The 22825-nt window shown below is 39.5% G+C and overlaps 4 protein-coding genes across 5 annotated transcripts; 1 reads left to right on the top strand and 3 right to left on the bottom strand.

Moving 5' to 3' along the window:
- Positions 1–3263: 3263 nt before the first annotated feature.
- On the top strand, positions 3264–7138 carry LOC121748350. Of its 2 annotated transcripts, none has more exons than XM_042142651.1 (9): positions 3264–3891; positions 4166–4260; positions 4346–4408; positions 4484–4748; positions 4833–5013; positions 5082–5878; positions 6054–6653; positions 6747–6812; positions 6877–7138. In XM_042142651.1, exons 1-9 carry the CDS (start codon positions 3412–3414, stop codon positions 7090–7092), a joined length of 2763 nt encoding a protein of 920 aa, XP_041998585.1. In that variant the 5' UTR covers positions 3264–3411; the 3' UTR covers positions 7093–7138. The 2 variants fall into 2 exon arrangements, with proteins under 2 accessions (XP_041998585.1, XP_041998586.1); XM_042142652.1 differs by having other exon boundaries at positions 3766–3904.
- A 29-nt stretch (positions 7139–7167) lies between these two features.
- On the bottom strand, positions 7168–9565 carry LOC121748351 (RNA-binding protein Y14A-like). Its single transcript, XM_042142653.1, has 4 exons — positions 9207–9565; positions 8544–8680; positions 7980–8125; positions 7168–7484 (listed from the first exon to the last, which is right to left on the bottom strand). The coding sequence occupies exons 1-4, from the start codon at positions 9553–9555 to the stop codon at positions 7439–7441; spliced, it is 678 nt and encodes a 225-aa protein (XP_041998587.1). The 5' UTR covers positions 9556–9565; the 3' UTR covers positions 7168–7438.
- Positions 9566–10566: 1001 nt separating this feature from the next.
- LOC121746603 (glucan endo-1,3-beta-glucosidase-like) lies at positions 10567–11967 on the bottom strand. Its single transcript, XM_042140498.1, has 2 exons — positions 11834–11967; positions 10567–11629 (listed from the first exon to the last, which is right to left on the bottom strand). Exons 1-2 carry the CDS (start codon positions 11901–11903, stop codon positions 10686–10688), a joined length of 1014 nt encoding a protein of 337 aa, XP_041996432.1. The 5' UTR covers positions 11904–11967; the 3' UTR covers positions 10567–10685.
- A 2175-nt stretch (positions 11968–14142) lies between these two features.
- LOC121748339 lies at positions 14143–22783 on the bottom strand. Its single transcript, XM_042142630.1, has 11 exons — positions 20409–22783; positions 20004–20243; positions 19169–19298; positions 18245–18397; positions 17912–18153; positions 17753–17819; positions 16835–17041; positions 16102–16334; positions 15329–15407; positions 15116–15253; positions 14143–14850 (listed from the first exon to the last, which is right to left on the bottom strand). Exons 1-11 carry the CDS (start codon positions 22457–22459, stop codon positions 14659–14661), a joined length of 3732 nt encoding a protein of 1243 aa, XP_041998564.1. The 5' UTR covers positions 22460–22783; the 3' UTR covers positions 14143–14658.
- Positions 22784–22825: the final 42 nt, after the last annotated feature.

The raw sequence follows: 22825 nt of genomic DNA on the forward strand, positions 1-22825 counted from the left end.
GTCCGCCCCATTGTAGAGGTCGCGGACGATCAACCTCGGACTATGGCACGCGGTTTCGTTTTTTTATAAATACCGTTCATTTGTAACATTTCATTTCACTCGATTTCATTTTCGAAACTTACATTTACATAATTACTACGAAATGGATTCAAGCCCCAATAGTCCTACGTTTAGCGCAGGGGCGCATTGGCCGGGTACAGAACTCGGCGATTATCGTTCGTTCGACACCAACACCCATTACGATCCCGATTTCAGTACGGAATCGTATGGGTTGTCTGACATGGAGCCGTCTCCGCACCACCCGATCCTGACCCCCGCCGCTTCCGCTTCCGCCCCAGCCAGAAAGAAGCGGAACCGGCAGCGGGCGCAGAAGTTGCCGTCTCCCGGTGATTGCGATGAGTACGCCCCCGGCCGTACGAACTACAACGACGACGAAACTCTCACTTTGGTCCGGTGTTGGGTAGATATATCGTAAGATCCGATATTCGCGAACAACCAGCGACAGATCGCGTACTGGGAACGCATCGCGGACCTCTATAATTCGGTCAAGCCGCCGACCGCGTACAAGCGCAAGCGTGAGCAACTCCGCAAGCACTGGGATCAAGTCAAGAAGCAAGTGAACTTGTACGCGGCGGAGTTCGAGAAGTTCACGCGGTCACAGGGGAGCGGCGGGAGCTTGAGCGACGTGTGCGCTAAAGCGCTGTTGTCGTACCGGTCGATGTACGACGACTTCAAGCATGAGGCCATCTGGGCGCTCTTGAGGGACAAGCAGAAGTTCCAAGGTGGAATTCTGCACACTGGTGCGCCGAAGAGGACGAAGACCACTGAAGCTGGTGATTACACGAGCAGCGGCAGCGACAATCATCCGGTTGACCTCAACCGGACGTACGTGGATGAAGGGAGTTCCGGCACACCGGTGTCCGTCCGGCGTCCTCCCGGCGTCAAGGCTGCGAAGGCCAAGGGGAAGGCGACCGCGACCTCATCGTCGACCGCTGCAACCCAAGCTCCGGTCCCGGTAGAGCTCCCGACCCAGACGGCCACCGCGTTCGAGTCGTTAGCAACAACGTCGATGGCAAGGACAATGTTGCAGACGCACAAGGCCCTCAAGAAGTGTACCGACCCCGACGAAGCCGAATATCTCCGGGCGTTACTCGATGAACTGCGTCGGAAGTTGGGAATTGGTCCGACTTAGTTTTTTTTTATTAGTTCAATGATGTAACTTTTTTTATTAAAATTTCGCCGTTTGTTATTTAGACCGTTTTTTATTTACTCGTTACTTGTTATTTGAAAACAGTTAAATTAATTAAACAAAACAATAAAATGATGATGTGGAGCGCCATAGGGCGCCCCACTGCAGGTGGGGAGGTAGGAGGATAAAACTACTGACGTGACGCGCCATATGGCGCGCCTTAGGGCGCCCCATTGCTAACAAATTACTTAATATCGACGAAATGATGTGGAGTAGTGATGTGATGTGTATAATTTTAGTTACTTTTATAATGACAAATTCAAAAAGATGTGCCTCACCAAGTAGATTACTTTTATTTTACTCCATTTAAGTATTTATCATTACATTTGAGTATATATGTGTGACATCATATCATAAACAAATATAACAAGAGATAGTAGTAGCATTTTTTTAACAATAGCCTAGTTGTGGATTGATAAGTTATAAATAATCCACAATCTAGTATTTGAGTGGGTGTTCTATATCAAAAGTCTCGCATTCGAATTCTACCTATATCTCTATAGAAGTACGAGTTCCCACGGAATCATAAAAGTGGAAAAACAAAATGGTCAAATACATCCCATGAGTGGTCCATGACCATGACGATCAAGTAGTAGTCCCCAAGTATTTTTAGGAATGATCAAATAATACACTGGAATGGATAATATTGTTATGATACACAATAATACAAGGACAAAATGAGCCATCCATACTAATGATATTTGGAAATATATAGACCACAAATAATGGAATCACAGTCACAGGTTGATTTGTAGGAATATATATCATCATATCGACTGTGGGTTGGTTGGGTCATGCAAAAGTTGATTCTAATTGTGATATACACCTCTTCCATTTTCTACCAAACAAAACACTTTTATAAGTAAAGTAAAAAAGATTAATGGTGGGCATTAAAAGTCATCGGTATTAGGTGAGAAACTACTCCTCAATTAAAATCATATCAAGAAATTCAATGGCCATATTGATTCCCATTCTTGACTGCAACGTTATCGGCCATATGTTACCATGTGATAGTCGAGTTGAAAAAACACCACATTAGATATTTGTGTTATTTTAAATTAAAATCTTAACTTTGATCTCATGATATAATCAATATTACAGAAAATACATGAATCAATTTTCTTTAAAAATACATAATTTCTTTTATTATTTCTTGAAATATTCTGAATTCAAATTTCGTTCGAATCAAAGCTGACTTTATACTGTGATATACACGACTTTAAGCATTTAGTTACACAGTGAAATTATTAAAACCCAAATAAATGTAAAACAAGTAAATATATGATGCTCAAAATCATTTAGTTACTTCATCCGTCTGCCATTAAATGTTCTATTTTTCATTTTTTCTTCATTCGTCAATAAATGTCTTATTTTACCATTTTTAGCAAACAAGCTCATATTTCACTAACTCATCTTACTCATAGTTTATTAAAATCAATATATTCAAATAATTTTTTAAAATCTTAGCCAATAAAAATGAGACATTTATTATCGGATAGATGGAGTATAACTAATGCATATCATGGTCTAACACTTGAGCATCCACATTTGACTTTGTAGCATTAAATTTACAACACTCTGAAGTCTAAACTAAAAAATCAGCATACAATTAAATTTCATGTTAATTAATACCAGACCTAAGTATTTACCAAATTGCTGTACCATACTAATTACTAACCCTATATATATATATATAGATAGATAGATAGGGATGTATTCATTTCCTTTTTGTATCTTTTGTTCTTTGTTCTTTTTAATCTCAGCCCCACAATTTTTGTCATCCGACGGTTAGATTGGTGTCACGTGTCATTTAATAATGCAGATTTTCAGTTGAATAATTCTCACCGACTAATAATGCATCATTATAGTGTAGTAATGCAGATCATCTGGACCATTGATGAATGAGATCTAACGGCCCATATTAAAAAAAATAAATGATCTAAGGGATGAATAGGAGAATAACGCTATATATTAATATGGCCCACTCTCCCCGTTGTCTGATTTTCCTTCCCCAAGCAGATTGAACATATTTGCCCAATCTCAGCTATGTACTTTCCTTTGTCCTTTTTTCTTTCATCAATTCTTTCCAAAAACACAACAAACTCAACACCAAATCAATCCATGATCTGCCCTCATGCTAGCTGATCATCACACTCACGCACATGTTGTCCACACTCCTCCTCTACGCAATCCTATCCTCATCATGCCACGCCGCCTGCGATTCTTGCAGCCATATGCATCAATACATAGCACAGCCAGACCAAATCTTCGAGCAGAGGAGCACCAGATTCTGGCACTTCAACGAGCAGTCCGCCTCTTGGGGGGAGCTGCGGCTCCCCTACGACCTGGTTTCTTGTATCGATGGCGACTGCAGAGTCGTCGCCTCAATTCAAGAAGCCGGTGATGGAAGCCAGAGGACTCCTCTTCGCCATCAGTCTCTCCCTCTGAGGAGGAGAGTCTCGTTGACTAGGATGTCCGAGGCGTCCGTGTGGGTGACAGGAGAGAGCGGCTCGATATACGAGAGGTTTTGGAACGGCCTCCGTTGGGTGATCGCGCCGCATGACCTGCCCGTCCCCGCGGTTTCCGTGTTTTTGGTTAACCAGAGTATCCTTGCCCTGTCTGAGGCTGGCTCCTTGTATCAAGTAAAACATGCCCGTCTGTCTATCTATCTATCTATCTATCCATCTGGTTCGTTCACTTTGATTATAATGAAAAATAAAAGAATAAGAAAATTCTCACTATCCGTATCTATAAAAAAGAATTTCATATTCCTCGTTTTATGTGAAATTCTTTTTTATACATACAGAGGTGGGAATTTTCTTATTCCTCGTTTTTCATTACAACCAGAGTGAACGGACACATATGGTCAAGAATTACTTGACCGAGTGCATGTTTTGGTTTGGTTGATCGACACAGATGCAGCTGAGTGAAGACGTACAACCATTCTGGGTCGAGTTTGATCACTCCGTGCACGGTGGGGTTGCCTCGGGGGTGGTCACAGATGACAAAGAGTGAGTCATATGGGGCCATGTTTAGAATTGGTTTTAGTCCAATATTTTGGAATTTGTATTGATTATGTTCTTTTCTTTTGCTCAGGAGGGTGTACTTGTGCACGAGAAGTGGACTGCTTCTCGAGCTTGTTGGGGTTGATCCCCCGAGGTGAGGAGCTAGATAGCTCGACTCCGAGGGATTATGGTTACCAGACATGTTATATTTGTATCATTGTGTGATTAGGTGGGAGAGCCACGGGCGGCCTCCAGGGGCAAATGTGTCAGCAGTGAGCGATGGCGCTAGGGTTAGACCCAGGCTTCTCCTGATCGTGAGTGCTGCAGGGGATCTGTACGAGTACGATAGTGTATCAAAGCCTCCGTGGAGGAAGCACGTGCACAGGCAGGGTGCCACCGGGGATGCTCATACTTCCCTGGTGTCGTCGTCCCCTGCCTGTGTTGTGCCTGGGCTAGTTGGAGCCCGCTCCGTGTCTCTCTTCTTGTTGAGTAAGGTAAAATCTTGAGTAATATACTGTACTACTAGTGATGTTTGTGATGATGGTTCAAACACGGGATAACGTTTCGGGTGGATACAGAAGGAGGGGTTGATCGAGCGGAGGCTGCACCAGAGGAAGTGGAAATGGGTGGTTCATGGCAATCCCAACGGCCATCTACTGACCTCCATCACCTGCACCACTCAAGATGACTCGAACCCGTTGCTGCTTCTCACAACTGCAGACGGCTTCATGTTCCAATATCAAATCCACAAGAACGAAGGTAGGTCGGGGAGTTTCATCGCATCAATTGTTACCAACATTATGCTAAGAAACTTGAAAATTTTGCAGAAAATGAAGAGAAATGGATAAACCATAAGCATCCCCCCAATGCAAGAGTTGCCAGAGGCATCTCAGGGGTGGAGCTGCAAGCCGGGAGGACTATCTTCCCGTTGGATGATGGAAGGCTTGCAGAGCTCCATCTCTCAGGCTTCGGAGGCGAGGATTTAGGCCCCAACGCTCAAATCAGTAGCCGGAAAAAATCCCTAGTCAAGTATGTATGGTCACTGCTTGATGCCCCCGAGAGTGAAGGATGGAACGGGGAATACTGCACTGAACAACGCGGACCATCCAACTGCATCATAGGCACCAAGGAGGAGACGAGCGAGTCATCAATCTCACGGTGGCGAAAGGACTTTAGGACACAAGAGAGTTACCTAACACCAGATGGTGATGCATCAGACAAAGACTACGGTGTCGTTAGTGAGAGATTGGACAAGAAGTTGTTTCGTCTCCGGTTAATGCAGGGAGGGAAGTCATTTTTCCTGATAACAGAGAGCTACATGACATTTGAGTATCTGGACACTGAGAGTGGCTGGTTCTGGCTGAGGCATGAGTATGCGACAGGGATCCACAGCGCGGTTGGGAACTACAACGGGAGCTTGTTTGTGGTGGATGAGCAGGGGAGCTTGCTGATTAGAGAGAGAAGCAGCAGTGATTTAGCTTGGATCAACTGCACTGCCATGAGGAAAGGTAGGCAGGTGGTTGGTGGCCCACCGTGGGATGGGATCCCAGGCCAGCCGGTTAGGGCTAAGATCGAAGATGCAGTCTTCTTTGTCAGCACGACCGGGAGGCTCTTGCAGTTCACTGTAAGTCAGTAGTCCTAAACATGTAGTAAAACTTATCCTCTCCATCCCAAGTGGCTTGTTTCAGAAAAGAAACATTCTTTATTTTACGTGTCCAAAAGTAACGAGCCACTTACAATGGAACGGATAGAGTACTACATCTGACATACGTTTGAACTGTTTCAAATTATGTGTGTAGATAGCACTGAGAAAGTTCAAATGGAGAGACTGCAAGAATCCACCGGGCGTCAAGATTGCGAACATAGTCGATCAAGAGGGTTTCAGAGAGAATGTGGTGTTCGTCGTGGGCAGGAACGGGCGGCTATATCAATACAACAAGGTGACACAAGTGTGGCACCAGCACTACCAGTCACAGCACTTGGTTCTCTCAACGTCACCAGGGACTGCAGCGAGGCCCTCATCGGGGTCACTTAGGGGGTCGCTCTTCATGTTGTCGGAGGGTGGTGGGCTGGTGGAGTATCAGTGGAGTCCCACGGACGGATGGAACTGGATCGAGCATGGGACTCCACATACTAGTGTCACACTCGTAGGGGCGCCCGGGCCTTGCTTCGGTGGGACTCAGCTTTTCTTGATAGGATCAAATGGGAATGTGTATCTGAGGTATTTCAACCAACAAGAGTGGAAATGGAGGCACTGTGGTTTCCCTTTTCTGCCAAACAAAGGCGATCAAAACAAAGGGGAAGGTGAAATCGTTGAATGTGTGGAAAATGATTTTGCAGATAGCTTTCACAAGAACGAAGATAAATTACATGGCCTGGACAAATTTTGTGACCCTAGGGTTAGATGCTATACACATTATATTTGTATGATCTTCGAATTTATTTTTTTCTTTTCCCTATGTTTTCTTGACCATCACCATTTATGTGGGCAGCTATCATCGACAAGACCAATTCCATTTTCTGAAGATTCAGTCATTTTCGAGTTGCAGGATGGCCAAGTGAGTTGTTTAATTCATACTCTTGTTATCTATCTGTCTATCTAATTCGTACATTCCGTGGCAGTTGGGAGAAATGAGACAGACAGATAACAAAAACTGGATTTGGTCACGCACAATAGGAACTCCAACAAGCTTATGCATACAACCACACACACAAAGATTCACAGATGTACATTACCAATACAAAGTTCATCAACTGAGAGATTTGCAGTTTTATATGCAACAGATGAAAATTACTACGCTCCATAACGAATTGGTGTTGTATTATTGCCTTGTGTAAGAGGGCTATTATGGTTGAATTTCGATTCATGATTTAATTTTAGTGACATGATGGTGTTACAAGACAGGCAACAAATACCAACAAAAAAAAGTAAACTGAATACACTGATAGGAACCAATAAGAACACAACATTGGAACATTCTTCAAATAGAGTACCACCAACTTATAAAAATAGCAAGCCAGGATGAGCAATCTGAAGAAGCCTAACGTCATAAAAAAGAAGTGTCAATGAACAAAAAACTGCCAGCAGAAACAGCAATCGTACACAATTGTGAGTTAAACAAAGATTCACATTGGTATCTTCACTCTAGAGCAAAGCCCCAAAAGCTCTCACATGCCGCCATGATCAGAATCTCCTCCTTGGACTCCTGGACCGATGGCCCCGAGGTGATCTTTACATGATTCCAATAAAGAGATTAATCAAAATACAGTAACAGTTAGATAGACAATTCAGGTCATTTTGATAATGTGGTTATTCCCACTTCGGTTAAACAAGCAATTCAAAATTATTGGAGCCAATAATAGTAGGTCACTCAAAAATAGACATGAAGAGAGGTATCTAACTGATTAAAAGTGGAGAAAGATTTTTCAATGAACGAGTTATTACAAACCCCAGATGATAACTAGAATATTTAGCATGCTCCATCTTACCTTCATCAAAATTACAATGATTTATTTTGTCCGTTAATGTAAAAAGTGAAACATCCACATTACCAATATTAGTTTTTCCCAAGCGCTACACATTATCTCAGGCTCCTAAAGTATATGGAAGAATTATAATGTTCAATACTGATATTTCCTTTCCTAGTCCTATATCCTGATGAGCAACAGTTATAAGAGGGAACAGAGGAACTAATATTGTCATTTGAGAATTTGAGAACACATACCTCCTCCTGATGTTCCTTCTTCTGAATGGACCTTTGCTGAACGCCCAGTCAACATTCATGATCTGGGTTAGGAGTTCAGCTCCATCCATCTCGCTTATGGCTCTCTGTGCCTCCTCAAACTTCTCAAATTCAATTAGAGCATAGCCCTAAAAAACACCATATAAAAGCATTTAGTTGACAATGGATATACGAGCAAATAGTGCAGGGACAGATGAATGGATTAGTGTCGAAGAAATGCGAGGGTGCCATGCAGAAAAAGAAACATGCTCACTAATCCTTTCTCAAAGAAACAAATATGCTGTTTAGGAAACTCAGATTGAACAATAATCTTTCTTTGAGCCCTTCTATACAGTATGTCAGTTAGAAGGATCAAAATGCTCAGCTAATTTTGGGTTCAACAACAACAAAATGTAAAAAGTGGATGAACAAGATTTTCAGACAAACACTGTTACATAAAATATGCCATAGGATTTCTCTATAACGTGTCAACATAATTAAAATGTAACCGGGACCTATCACAATAAATTGTAATCCAATTTGTAAGAGAAAACAAGATTTATATACCTTGACAAAACCCGTACGACGATCAAGATTCAAGTGTAAATTCTTTATCTCTCCAAAATCACCAAACGCATTTTGTAGATCGTCCTCTTGAGCCTCTTCATGAACTCCAGTAACCAGAATAATCCATCCTTCAATAGCTACAAAAGTGCAACCATAACTGAAACTCAACATGTATTCCAATATCCACTTGAAGTTTGTACAACAAAGGAAAAATGGTGCCATTTTAATCAAATGCCTCCACTTTGAAATTGTAACAGAAAACAGTTTAAAACACTTGAGCAAACTATGTCCTACTTCTAAAGCTGACTTCTTCAACACTATGAGTGCAAGGGAAAATGTAAACACTACCTGTACCACAACACACGGGAGATTATCTAGCTCATTTTTACCAAACCTTCAGTAAGAACTACTCCCGACTCTCATATTTCCGTAAACAGCATCCCATAACTTGAGTACAGAAATGGGTCCAAAATAACCTAACAGGTCTTTCATTTTTTTTCGCTTTCTTGGTAATTAGGTATTTCAAATGTTTATTACTATAACAACAATTCAACAATATCCGCACAAAGATATGACCACAACGGTTCGAGTCAGGTAAATTCAAACAAAGAGAAAGGCAAAAAACGAATTAATTCAAATAGAATTAGGGTTTAGGACACTCACATCGTTCGGGGCCAGGGCCGCCTTCTGAATCGAGCGAATCGAAGGGGGCAGACATGCGAGCATTGCGGTCAGCTTCAGCAGCGGCCTCGTCGCGAAACCCGCGGCCCTTGGTCTTCTTCGGAGCGGAGCCGCCGCCGGTGATGGCGGACTTCAGGCGAGGAGCGGTGGCTCGGTTGGGGGAGCCGTCGCCTACGTCCTCGTCCATAAGATCGTCCTCCTCCGGCTCGAAATCGAGGGCCTCCGCTTCCGCATTCGCCATTGACGAGGATATTTTTGCTAGGTTTAGATTTGGGGGATTTTGCAGAAAAAACGAGAGTTGTGCAAATGAGTAGGGAAAGTGGGCTGCCATTGCATATGTAAACCACTTATTAAATGTACTCACTTATAAAATCTTTTTTAGTAAAAGATCTTTTTCTAATCTCACACACTTTTAATAATAACTCATCCACAGAAATTAGTTTTACTTTTAATACAAAATTAATAAAATAAATAAAAGTAGATAGAATATTATTATTGAAAATGTGTTCTATATCATTAAAGAAAAATAATTGGGCAAAAATTATACTCCTAGTATTCAAAGAATAAGATTTTATAAAAGTTATTTTGCGACGTTTATTTTAAAATGCTCCGCCATTTTTGTAATTACTGCATACTCCATGTACTCTATCATTTTTTATTACTCATTTATACGATGTCCTACAATTCTTTTATGATTACATTTATCTATCTGATATACTACATCCGTCCTCAAAGAATATGCACTTTGAGTTTGACACGAGTTTTAATATAAAATTAGTAAAAAGAAAGGTAGAGAGATGTAGAGAGAAAAAGTAATTAAAATATTGTTAATGGGAAATGCATCCCACCTCAATAGAAAGAAAAAAGTTTCCAAAATTGGAATATGCATATTCGTGTGAGACGGACTAAAAAGAAAAGAATGCATATTCTTGTGGGACGGATAGAGTATAATTTATAAAATGTCAACTAACTTGATTTTGTCCCATTATTTATAGCGTTTATTAAAAAATGCAGGTAATTATAATTTCTTAAGTATGTTAGTGAAATTTTGTCCAAGTATATGATTATTTGAATAGTAGTGATAAAATGCAAACTCATATATTGTACAAACTTCAAACTTTTCAACACAATGTAAAATTTCAAGACTTTGATGTCAGCACAATATCAACACAATGTCAACACAATGTCCACACGGTGTTAACCGTTGACACTGTGTTGATATTTTCTGTTGCAGTTCAGATCATAGTTTGGAGTTTGTACAATATTTAGAGTTTGTATTTGATCACATACCTATTTGAATATTTGCGATTTTGCAACTACTAATTAACTTTTGAATACACCATTGGAACAACCTTATAATCTTGTCCATTATTTTTTGGCTAACAATCAATAACATTACATCAATATTTTATCGCTCATGTAAGAGCTTAACTCAATTATAAATAGACGAAGAAACACAACTTAATTTAATCCTAGGTTATATTTAGGAGTCTTATCATGCCTAAAAAGGCCAAAATGCTGCTCAGTCTTTGCCCCAGTCTTGTCATTCTCATCAAACATCGCAAACAAGTAAGTCTCCAACGACCCCCTCTTCTTCGGCGTCCCCCCGCCGACATGTCCGATCAAATTCCGGTAGTACGTCTCCGCATTCGCCACCGTCTCCACGCTTCCTCCGCCCCCCGACGGCCACCCACTCTCCGACACCACCACCCCGACGCCGTTCCCCCCGGCCTTCTCGATCGCGTAGTAAACGCCATCAACCATCGCGTCGAAGAGGTTCCGATACTCGAAGCCATTATCGAAAACCTCAACTCGTTGAGCAGTAAACAAAGCGAAGTCGAGCTTCACAGTGGAGGGGTTTTCGAAGTGGGCAAAGTAAGGGTATATATTCACTAGAAGCGGAGATCCGATCGACGCCAGGAACTTCACCACCGGAGGCATGAAATTGTCGTCGATGAAGGCGGATTTCGACGGCGGGGAGGTGTCCTTCAACACGGCGGAATACGTCGCCGTGGAGACCTTGATTTGGTTTTCTAGTTGGAATCTTGTGAGGGCTCTGTGGATGTTCTCCATGGCGCGGAGGAGTTGAGGGACGAATTCTCGGGTTTCGGATTTGGCGGGATCTATTTCGTTGCCCACGGCGATGTAGCGGATTTTGGTGGCCGGAAAGTAGGGGCGGACGTGGGTTTCGACCCATTGGGTGGCGTCGGATTGGAGGGAGGGGAGGTCGACGTTAGGGACGTCGAGGATGAGCTCGATGTCGGACTCGCTGAGGGCGGCGAGGGTGTCCGCGTTGGGGTCGTAGATTCGCATTCTCTTGATTCCGTTGGCCTTGTAGAGCTCGACGACGTCTCGCTCCGATGGTAGGTTGTTGCCGAGTCGCCCGTTGCATACTCCGACATGACCTATACGTTTTTAGTTAGATTTCAAAAAGTAGTAGTAATATTTAATTTATAATAACCCCAAGTCTCAACCTATTAAATGGAAAACAAAGTCTTGCTAATTAACTAAGTCGTCTTTATTGATACAAGGGAGAGTTGCATGCAACTTTAATTTTGTTTGAAAATGCAATAAATACTTATTAGTGAAAAAATTGTATGAATATAAACCTGGGAGCTGACACATCACTGCAGACATAGCTCCAATCAAGATGAACAAACAAATAAATATTCGAGACATTATTGAGTGTAGCTAATTCAAGAAACTAAGAAACCTGATATTTGAGCTGAGTAATGCTTGTGATTTGCTAGTATATATAGTTTTAAACATGATATGAATTTGTGGAATGTGATTGAATGAGTACAATAGACTAAGTCATTTTTCCACAATACAGACAATGTCATTTACTGCAAAATAAAATTGTGGAATGTGATTGAATGGGTACAAAAGTCTAATTCGTTTTTCCACAATATAGACAACGTTATTTATTGCAACATGTATTATCGACGTATAGGTTGGGGCTATATTAATATTAATTTGAAAAGGATAGATATCTAAACACAAAAACTAGAATACACTACAAAATCCAAGTCCTGTACGATTTAGTCAGGATTTTAGTAAATTAATTAATTTTATTTATCATCCATTGCGATGGAATTTTCGTTAAGTTAAATTGGTTATGCACATTTTTCCAAAATTTTGTAAGTTATTCCATTTTCTCAATTTGATTCCGAGATAGGTGCATGCATATCATTATCAAAGAAAAGCCATCGTTTTTCATTTAATTTTTATATTTTATATTATAGGATTTTTAGTCGGCTAGATTAATGTTCATCATAAATAACAATTCTCAATCAATATTATAATGGTTATGTATACTAGATTTTCTTTTTTCCTAAATGTTGATACTTTTTCTACGAACTAGCTAGTAATTAATTATAGGTACGTTTTATTATAAATATCTCAAATTATTGTTAATATCATTAAAATCTTGAACTAAGCCCTAAGACCATTTCGGACACCAGAATGTTGATTTGGCGCTAAATACCACCGAACCTTTCGTTAATCTAGAAATTATACATAAATAAATGTTATACAGTTAATTTGATTTTACTCTATATCTTAAATTTTTATTACCATCATTATTTATAATAAAGAGAATCAAAAGCTTCCTTTATTTTTCATTTGAGATTATAAAGAAAATGAACAAATCGGCCATTGGATATAATTTACAAAATTAATTATAATGACAGTAAGAACTTTAATGCTATAAAAATCAAAATAAAATGTACAGTATAAACAAATCAAATCAATGACGGTGCTCAGAGATGGCGTTTATGCAATTGCAACGTATAAGAGGGTTCTATAAATGAAAATTTGCAATTAATCCTTTATTACAAAAACATATTCTCCTCAATAAGTCAATATCAACTTCATAATTCACATGTAGATTCATATTGCAACGTATAAGAGGGTTCTATAAATGAAAATTTGCAATTAATCCTTTATTACCAAAACATATTAATTCTCCTCAATAAGTCAATATCAACTTCATAATTCACATGTAGATTCATATGCATTTGTCAAGTGTAAACAAAATAGACTTAATTGATACTTTTATCTATGACAAAATAATAGGACCCAAATTCTTGACTTATTATGACCGTGGCGGTCTTAACCTAACGTGTTTGGACTTTTTGATGCCGGTGATTTAACTCCATTCGTTGACCTCACTGACTTATTGAGTCAATACTTTTATTCCAATTCTCATAAATAACTATGGTTATATTTCATATCAATGTCTCGTGATAATAATATTATAAGGTGAAGCAAATGAAGGGAGAATAAGATGCTAGGATTTTATTCCCAATCACATCAAAGGAAAGTTACACAGCCATGCAATACAGGTAAAAAGAGTAATATAAATATATATTTTTCATCAAATTAGAGAACAAAACATACTTGGAGGTGAATTTTTTCCACAAGATTATTTAAAAAGACACATCATATGAACAAATATCTTATTAGAGGATGGTGTCCGGACTTTCATTTTCTACCAGGAAAACTGTGTAACGAGTTAGTCAAAGTTAGAAAGTTGTCTAGGAATTATCAAAGAATCAATACCACCTCCAGAACCATACAAAGGTGAACTTCATCTCGCTTCTTTTACCCTCTTTTGCATGTGGGTGGGATAGTTCTCGCCTTTTGGTGGTTGTGTTGCTAGTTGCCTCTTCTCGTTGCTTTGCTAGTGGAAGGTGTATTGGTCTTAGTTTTGCCAGGCGCTTCTCTTTTGTCTTGATTCTTGGCTAGATATTTGTCTTGTTGTTTAGATATCATTGTGTTGGTAATCTTGTAGCTCGTTTTTAGTTGTGTTAAACTTTGTACTACTTTTAATGCTCACCATCCTTTGTGGTTTGAAACTTTTATCCAACAAAAACAATACAAACAAATATCTTTGCCATACTATTGCACAAAAATGTACTCCGTGGCTCTAAGATTCTCTTTCCAGTGAAAAAAATTTCAACAAGGCATAATCTAAAAAAACAAAAAAAAACAGAGCTTATGCACATGGAGCTTTTGAATATGACAAAGACATACACTCAAGCAGAATGAAACACAAATTATTAGCTACACTCAACCTTGTTCCTGTGCTACCAACGATCTACCCTCTTTCCTTTCACGAATTCCTGAGTCAAGCAACACACTGTTAGCATGCTGGTTCGAACCAAAGGTTGAACACGGTGAATAAACAAGAACATGGACTCGTTCTTTCTCCATCCAGAAACATCCATTTCCTCGTATCCGGTTTATACATTGTAGAGCCTCACTTGGACTAGCCATCAAAATTTCAGATCCAGTCCATCAGCCATCACTGTTGAGTGAATCAAGTTATGTCAAAAGCATTCTGGGACTTTGGTAAGAACCCAGCACGAGATTGTATGCCCTTCCGGTGATCCTTAATCCGAACATTTTGATTCCATCTGGAGGAGTCCCTTTATGATTGCCAATGGTAGTGGCTTCTCTCGGCCCCTCTAGCTGAGTTTCCGTATGATCTTCCAGCCTCTTGCCATTGTCTCCTAGAATTACTCCTCTCGAATGTGTGGCTTTGGAAATCTGAGAAATTTTTCGAGCTGTTATTTCCATTGCGGGCATTTCGCATCTCCTCTCCCAGATCATAATGTGAGCGCTGCAAGTGGAATGCGTTAAGCCATGGCAATGAATTCAAGATAATAGTGGGAACCCAAAACAAGTTCAGTACTGAGAGCCAACAGGGTTTCGATATACAGGGTGGTGACTGCCCATTTAGAACAACTATACTAGTGCTTAACAGATAGCTATGCCAGTAAATTTAACACCTAACTACTTCTTTTGAAGACCTTAGCATTCAAATAAATCGTGGAAACTGATAAAATATGCGGGCAGCGGTCAGTTGAGATATTAAAAATCAATACCTTTGTAGGGTCTGAAAGTACCGCATATGCCTCTCCAATTATTTTGAAGAGTCTGTCTGCATCTTTATGAACCTCCTCTGCTATTTCCTTCCATATGGGGTCATCTGAATTGTCATTTCTTGCCAAAGAGTGGCCAGCCTACACCAGTAGACAATATAATTAATCATCTTCCCAGAAAACAGTAAAGAAAACAAAAAGAAGGGATATTGAAACCTTGTCGGGGTGATATTTTAACGCAGCTTTGCGATAAGCCTTCTTAATTTCGGATGCAGGAGCAGAAGGGTCAACCCCGCTGGAATTGAAGAAGAGATCAGTCAATTTATTGAATAAGATGCTTATATTCATTTGTACAAAAGATGCAAGTATAAAGTTGCGCTTCTCAGCACCTCAATTGTACATTATAATACCAGAAATCTGATATGATTTCATTCCACAAAAGCGCAGGTGCATAAAAAAGTTTAATGGAAGTTAGAGAGTACAAAGTGACAAGGGTTCCCAAACAAAACAAAAATGAGCTAAAGAACCCCACTACAGAGCCTAAGGGTAAAGAAACTCTTGACATTTCTATGGTTCGAAACCAACCAAGCAAAACTCAGTTTTGGTCAGTAATAACTAATAACAAGAATCAATAAGCACCACAGGCAGAGTTAAATTGTCACTGCAAGAAAGTAGAATATATGCTGCTAAACAATGAATATATATCTTCTATAATCTAAAACCACAAAACAAATACTCCCTCCATCCCCAAAGAATATGCACTTTGGGTTCGGCCCGGGTTTTAATACGAAATTGGTAAAGTAAGAGAGAGGTAGAGAGGAAAAGTAATTAAAGTGTTGTTAGTGGAGAATGGGTCCCACCTCTTAGAGAGAAAAGAATTTCTAAAATTGAAAAGTGCATATTCTTGTGGGACGGACTAAAAAGGAAAGAGTGCATATTCTTCTGGGACGGAGGGAGTAAATAAGTACTAGATAAGAATGAGAACTTACAGAATGAGGTACATATTGAGTGGAGTCTCATTCCTCGTGAACTCTTCCATTTCTAAAAGTTTCAGTCTAGCTTGTCTAAGCTCATTCGCAAGATCAGCTTTATCAGATTTAACAGATGGATTCATCTTCTTGTCTACTTCTTCAGATAGTAGATGTATAAGATTTTGCAGATCAGCAACTGCTTGCCCATAATCTCTAATCATTTCATATATTGCAGCTCGCCTAGAGATGGCCTACTCATTTTACAAAAATATTATCATAAGGTAACTAACAAAATTTAGAAACATTCATAATGGTTAATCAAAATTGAAACTCGAAACTCTTCGAAATGCTGTGTCAATAAGCAGTAGCAAAATGTTATACTACAAGTTACTTCTCCTGAAGTAATGAGTTCACTGGTACCAAATTATGCATTAACACTTTGATATAACATAAAAGCACTGCCAGAATGCTTATCAATATAGATACAGTTGCATAATATGGAAGTGCTTTATTACATCAGTTTTTTCAGCTAAAAGGACTATTCTGATGTAAAAACTTGTACGGATTGTAATTTACCTAATTAGGCATGTGACTCAAACCAAAATAGATGTGCCTTCCCTAGTAGATTTTACAATTGGGACCACAAAATATTTATGAATGAATATAATTCCTACATTACACAGGGGCAATCAAATGGACAATATTAATGACAGACAAATTTGAACTCATCATCAATAATTTAAATGCGAACCTTGTAATAATTTCTATCTAGGGCAATGGCTAGACAGCAGTCTGCAATGGCATCTAAAGGTTGGCCCATTGATCGATATGCAGCAGCACGGTTACAAAAACATATAGCCGTGAAAGGACGTGATTCAACGGAGCATGATATTGCAGCAGTGTAATGCTCAACCGCTTCTGAATGCTTTCCTGATTTGTATGCATCATTTCCTGCAGCCTAAACAGAAAAAAATTAATCTAATGGATAGAAACGAATTTCATATACATGCAGAGAGGACAAGGAAATAGAAAAAGGTTCAGGGTCCAGCAAGACACATGGCAGAGGCAGACTTGACTAATTATCTTATTCGTATCATAGTGAGTTTAACATCAGGTTTATATAAAAGACAAAAAATCTATAGTTTCTGGGAGACAAAAGAACATGACACCATAAAGTTCATAGCAGGAATGCTATCACCCAGATCCTAGTAAAATGTGGTCAACATGCACTTAACCTGTTAAAGTGCTGGAGATGTAACATTTTTTAATTCTATGGTAAGCAATAACTAAGCAACCTCATGAGATTCTGACTTGTGATTTTTGTAGTAAGTTAATCTAATAATATTATGGAGTAATAGTTTCTTTCTTATATCAATTTGCTCTTTTTTGACAAAAACCCTTGTGGTTCCAGTTAATAGATCCATTAACATGAACAAGAAACTGATACAGTTTTAGTGTAAATCTAGAAAAATTCACAATAGTTCAAGTTTGGCAGCTTATAGAAGGTAGTGGTTTCTCTTTTATTTTTTCTTATTATGCTTTCTTTACAGAAAGGGAATAAACAAGATTCCGTAGTATGGTGAGATAGAAACAAATCACACTCATATCATATACATAAATTGCGCGTCTTGTCGAAAATTGTTTACGGAAAAAATCAAGAACTACTCACCTTATGGTGTACCAGCTCACGTATAGTTCCAGCCAGTGGAATCATGGACTCCAAGGTTCTACTGCCACTTCAAAGAGTAAAGTTGGTAGAATAGTTATAATCAAACATAGTCATGTGCATAAGCAATCCTATAGCATATTGTACAAATTAAAAGAATACCGTTCGATAAGAGACAATTGTTCATCTTGCTTCTTCAGGAATGTGAGGGCTTCCTCCAATCTCCCTAAGTAGAAATAAGATTTCACAATAAGAGACGAGCACCAGGCCCTGAAAGGAGCCCTCTTCGAGTCAAAACCATGCGTGTTCACGAAGTGGCTTTCGAAAGCAGGTACCAGAAAGTTGGACTCCACAGAACCAAGAAGTTGCTCACAAAACCGTATCAACTCTTCATAATTCTTCAGCTGTTGGAATATGAGAAAAGCAATTTAGAGATATGACAAACAAAGGTCTTTTAGGTATATGTACCAGTTTCTTTTAAACATGGATACATACCATAAGAAGAACATCCACTTTCATTTGAAGCAATTTCTCAGAATAAGAGCTTATCATCAAACCATCAGAAATAATGTTAACAGCACAGGCTATGTCACTATTACTTCTTCGTCCCAGAAGTTCTGCAGCCTTGACCATGCAGTCTGTAACTTTCTGAAAGTGAATTGCACAAACAAACTTAGATCCTTGTGCATAATATGATCTGCACAATCAATAGTACACACTGGAGCTAAATTATGCTACCACAAGTAATGTGGGATCCGGTGAGAACTGGATATGACTTGATAAATGAGAGTTGTAATAAAAAAAACTAAACAAAATATTGCCACAACATTGGTCAAGAAGTTCCAACACAATTTATCCAATCATTCTAGACTGTGGAAATCAAGATAGTAAGTTGTGAGTCGCAATATATTCACAAATGAACATAAAGAGATTGCTAGAAGCTCCTAAAACACTATAAGTCTTATCAAATATTTGAACACCCTCAGATATTCAAGTTCAACCCTGCACTTTATGAAAAACAAAATCAGCAAAACACACAAACACCTTCCTGTTACAGATTTATATTAGCTTAATAGTCAACGACTTCAGCACAAATGAAGAATATATCTAGCTTAATAGTGAAGCCAGGAGAACAAAAAACTTGGTTCTGAAATTAAGCCAGCAAATGGCTGAAAAGGTTCCAATATCAAAAGATGGTCGCAACACTGCCTCACACAATCATAATTACTCCCACAGTCCACAAAACTTGTCACTTTCCACTTATAGTAGTAGGGCCCACACAATTCACCACCTATTTAAAGTGGGACCCTTATTCCACTCAGACATGACAAACCATAAACCATATTACTAAAACCCCTGCCGTCCACAATGAAGCAAATATTTTGTGGAAGGAGGGAGAATAATTTTAAGTTTAAATACCTTTGCCTTCTCAAGACCCTCAGAAGCTTCCACTAAAAGCTTTCTGTCTGCACAGACATCAGGTCCTGCTTGCAAACACTTTGTAAAATGCACAGTTGCATTTTCAACATCCCCCAGGGTAAGGTAACAGCTGAATAGTCAAAAACACAAGTCACGCAAAGAGAAATATTGGTCATTGTGATTGAAGCATAGAAATAGTGCATGCCTCCTCAACAAATTAACAGTTCCTTAAGAAACTATAAGGCATTGAATTTTTATTATCATGTTTGCCCTTATTTGTGAAATAACTTGTACAGAACATATATTTAACAAGGACTTTGAAACATTGATGATGAAAGTACATTTAGATACTGTTATAACAAAACCTATGATCCAACGAGAAATGTAGAGAAAACTTAAATGAACACGGTATATTACAACTCTAGGGAATCACTTTTCAGCTATAACTTATAAGTAACTCAAATAAACTATGCTTCAAGATCTATGAATGAGATAAAACAAGATTTCTATGTTGCTGGGATTTACTGTCTTGTTGACATAACCTAAGTTAGCCAAAAGAATGAATAAGAAAAGAGTATAAAATCTTTCATCAATGTTTTATACTAAATCTCTTGTTTTTAGTAATTTTTTTGGGGGGGAGGGGGTTTATGGGTTCAACTGAATACTGGTTTAGCCCATAGATGCATATATTTACTTTTGCTCCCTTAGTGGCAGACTAAACATTCTGAAATAAAAACAGAACATGATACACATTGCATATTTAAGATGGTACAATCACACAGACAGTGCCTCAAAGGAAAGAAGGGACAAAGAAGAATTAAGAGTACTTTATTACCTTGCAGCTCGAGCCTGCACCTTCAGGAAACTTGGATCTAATTCAGTAGCTCTCCTACAATCTTCTAGTGCGTCTCTCAGTCTTCCAAGTGACATACGTGTCGCTGCACGATTGCTGTAGCACAGCATTAGAGCCCTAAGACAGCTCCTAGATGTTTCATTTTGGGAAATACAATTAACTCCTTGAGTGTAATAGTCCTCAGCTTTTGAGAAGTCCCCTTTTGCATAGGCTTGATTACCCCTAGCACAAAAAAAAACAGAAGGAAGAACATGGATCAATAATTTTAGATAACTCTTGAAGGTAAAAAAAATGTCATCATGTGAATTGAGATGAAAGGATGGCTGTCACACGCCATCAAATTGCAATACCATAGAAATTTCAGCAAATGGGAATAACTATCCGTACCTTAGCCGCCACTTTTCACAGGATTCTTGTGCTGCAATGGTAGCAGCTGTAGAATTGTCTTGTTTTGTTGCCAGTTCCAGAACTTGCTCAAACTTATTGCTTTTCTGTTTCAACAGAGTAGAGAAACTATCTTTCTGGCCTTGCTCGTGTAATGAGAATGAAGACCCAGGTACTTGAAATGGGGGTAGGTGGGATGTCCCGTGCAAAACTTTGGCACTTGGTGTGGAGCTAAATGAATCAAGAGAATGTTTGCTTCGGGTCTTCTTCTTTGGGATACGCATTGACTGTGAAGAATCCTTGAAAGAAGCAGAAGATGCAGCAAAAGTGAAACCACCTGAGAAGATATCCGGTGAACGTTTGCTATGTTCAAACTGAGTCCCTCCATCACTGTCTTGTCTCTCAATTTTATAACTGGAGCTCACTTCAGTGTCTGCTGTAGAGTAAAAGGAGTCAGTGCTATAATCTAACTCATCAGCAGCAGACTTAAAACTTTCAGTCTCTGCCCCTGAAATAGCATCTTCATGACTGTCAACACTAATAGCATCATTCCCACGAGACGCAGATTGTCTATCTTGCCCTTCATTGTCTTTTATATAACATTCATTTATATGCATTCTTTCTGTTGCCGAAACCAGTACTTCATCAGCAATATCACACGAAACATTTGGATATGAATCTACCGAAGAATTGTTTTCACCATGACAAGAGGACTCCTCTGATGCCACAGAAGTCTCTCTTGAATATGTGTTACTAGCCAATGTTTCTTCATATGGAGAGAAGTCCATAGGCGAATATTGCTCAGAAGATTCAGTACTCTGATGCATTGTTTCTTGAAAGACAAAATCACTAGGGAACTTCAGTGGAACCTGTGCAGGAGTCTTGGATTTGCCCTCCTTTTTTCTTAATGCAGTGTCCTTAACCGGTTCTCTCTTTGCATCTAATTTCCTACTCATACCAAATAATGAGTGCGCTCTAGGATCCGGTGTCTTGAACTCCACATTTTGTGCCTGCATATTATCCAGTTTGCTAGAAGAACCAAAACCAAGTGGCATGTTACCTCCGTCCACAGGTGGCATCTCTGGGACACCGCCAAGTGGTGTGTGATGAATGCCACTGGATGAGAACATCGGCAACGATGTTGTACTCCTTTCATTCTTAAACTTCAGATTAGTACCACTATTCTCGCTCTTCGGTTCAGCCTGAAAACTGAATCTTGAACCAAACAACCCCGAACTGTTGTTTGAACCTACATTGCCTAAATTCCAAGCAGGCACATCATCCATATTTTCCACATCACTTGTTTTAGTCTTAAGATGATTTGAACTATCTCTACCTGCATTAGTCATATTCAAGCCCACCAGATGATCGGCATTTCCACTGAACTCAAACACGAACGCATTCTCGCCTCTAGAGCTACCATCGTCAGCCTTCACATTCATAGAATCTGACAAAGGATCTTCAATTTTAAAGCTTTTCATCTTCTCCATGAGCAACACATCCGCACTGCCACCTAAAGACGTCCTATCACTTCTGTCGTAGGTACTATTCGTGGATCCATCTTCCACATTCAGTTTCTTCATCTTAGTGGGAAGCTCCTCCATAATTCCACCGCTTAATTTACTAAAACGTTCGCTTTCAATACACAGCCTTCTCATATCCTCAGGCAATTCAGAAACCACACTCTCATCAATGCCACGGAAGCTCTGATCCCTGCAACTCGAATGCACATTACCACTTTCCTCATTCGTACTATTTGAATACCCCATTTCACTATCAATTCTCATCCTCCTCATTTCCTCCAAATTATTATTCACAAAACCATCATTCGACCTAAAAACATGTCCGTGACCCGCATTTTGCTGATTATGTTCAAAATTGGGTTTAGCTCCGCTAAAGCCAGGATCTTCCTGGCCCACGCCCAACTGCGATACGGATCGGAACAAATTGGGGCGGTTACCGGTCATAGGTTTCCGGAGCTTGGTCATTCGCGGAGGCCGCAAAGGACCGCCGGCGGGCTTCGGCGAAGAGCTAAACCCGAAACCGGGATCCATTTCAATCCAAAATCCCGGTAGAATCTAAACCTATTATCGCCGACGATACAATTGGATAACTCGAAATGCGGATAGAAAAATCTGACCGTTGGAACAGGGCGGCGGTGGCGCTTCGGCGTCAACGGTGGCTGGTGTCATAGGTCATCTAATCGGACGGCTATAGATGATCGGCGAATAGCGGTCGTCCGATTGAGGAAGAAACTGGAGGAATTTGGGGGAAAATCAAATAGTGAGAGGCTAACTTGATGATTATTTAGGGATCAAAGAAGAGTTGATAAGAAAAGCAATTTTTCTGTATAATCATTTGTTTTTGTTAATCTTCCACTGTTTAATTTGAGGAAATGGAGATATGTGGTAATTAAAATC

The sequence above is a fragment of the Salvia splendens genome, chromosome 9, assembly GCF_004379255.2.
Source record: "Salvia splendens isolate huo1 chromosome 9, SspV2, whole genome shotgun sequence".
NCBI classification, from domain to species: domain Eukaryota; kingdom Viridiplantae; phylum Streptophyta; class Magnoliopsida; order Lamiales; family Lamiaceae; genus Salvia; species Salvia splendens.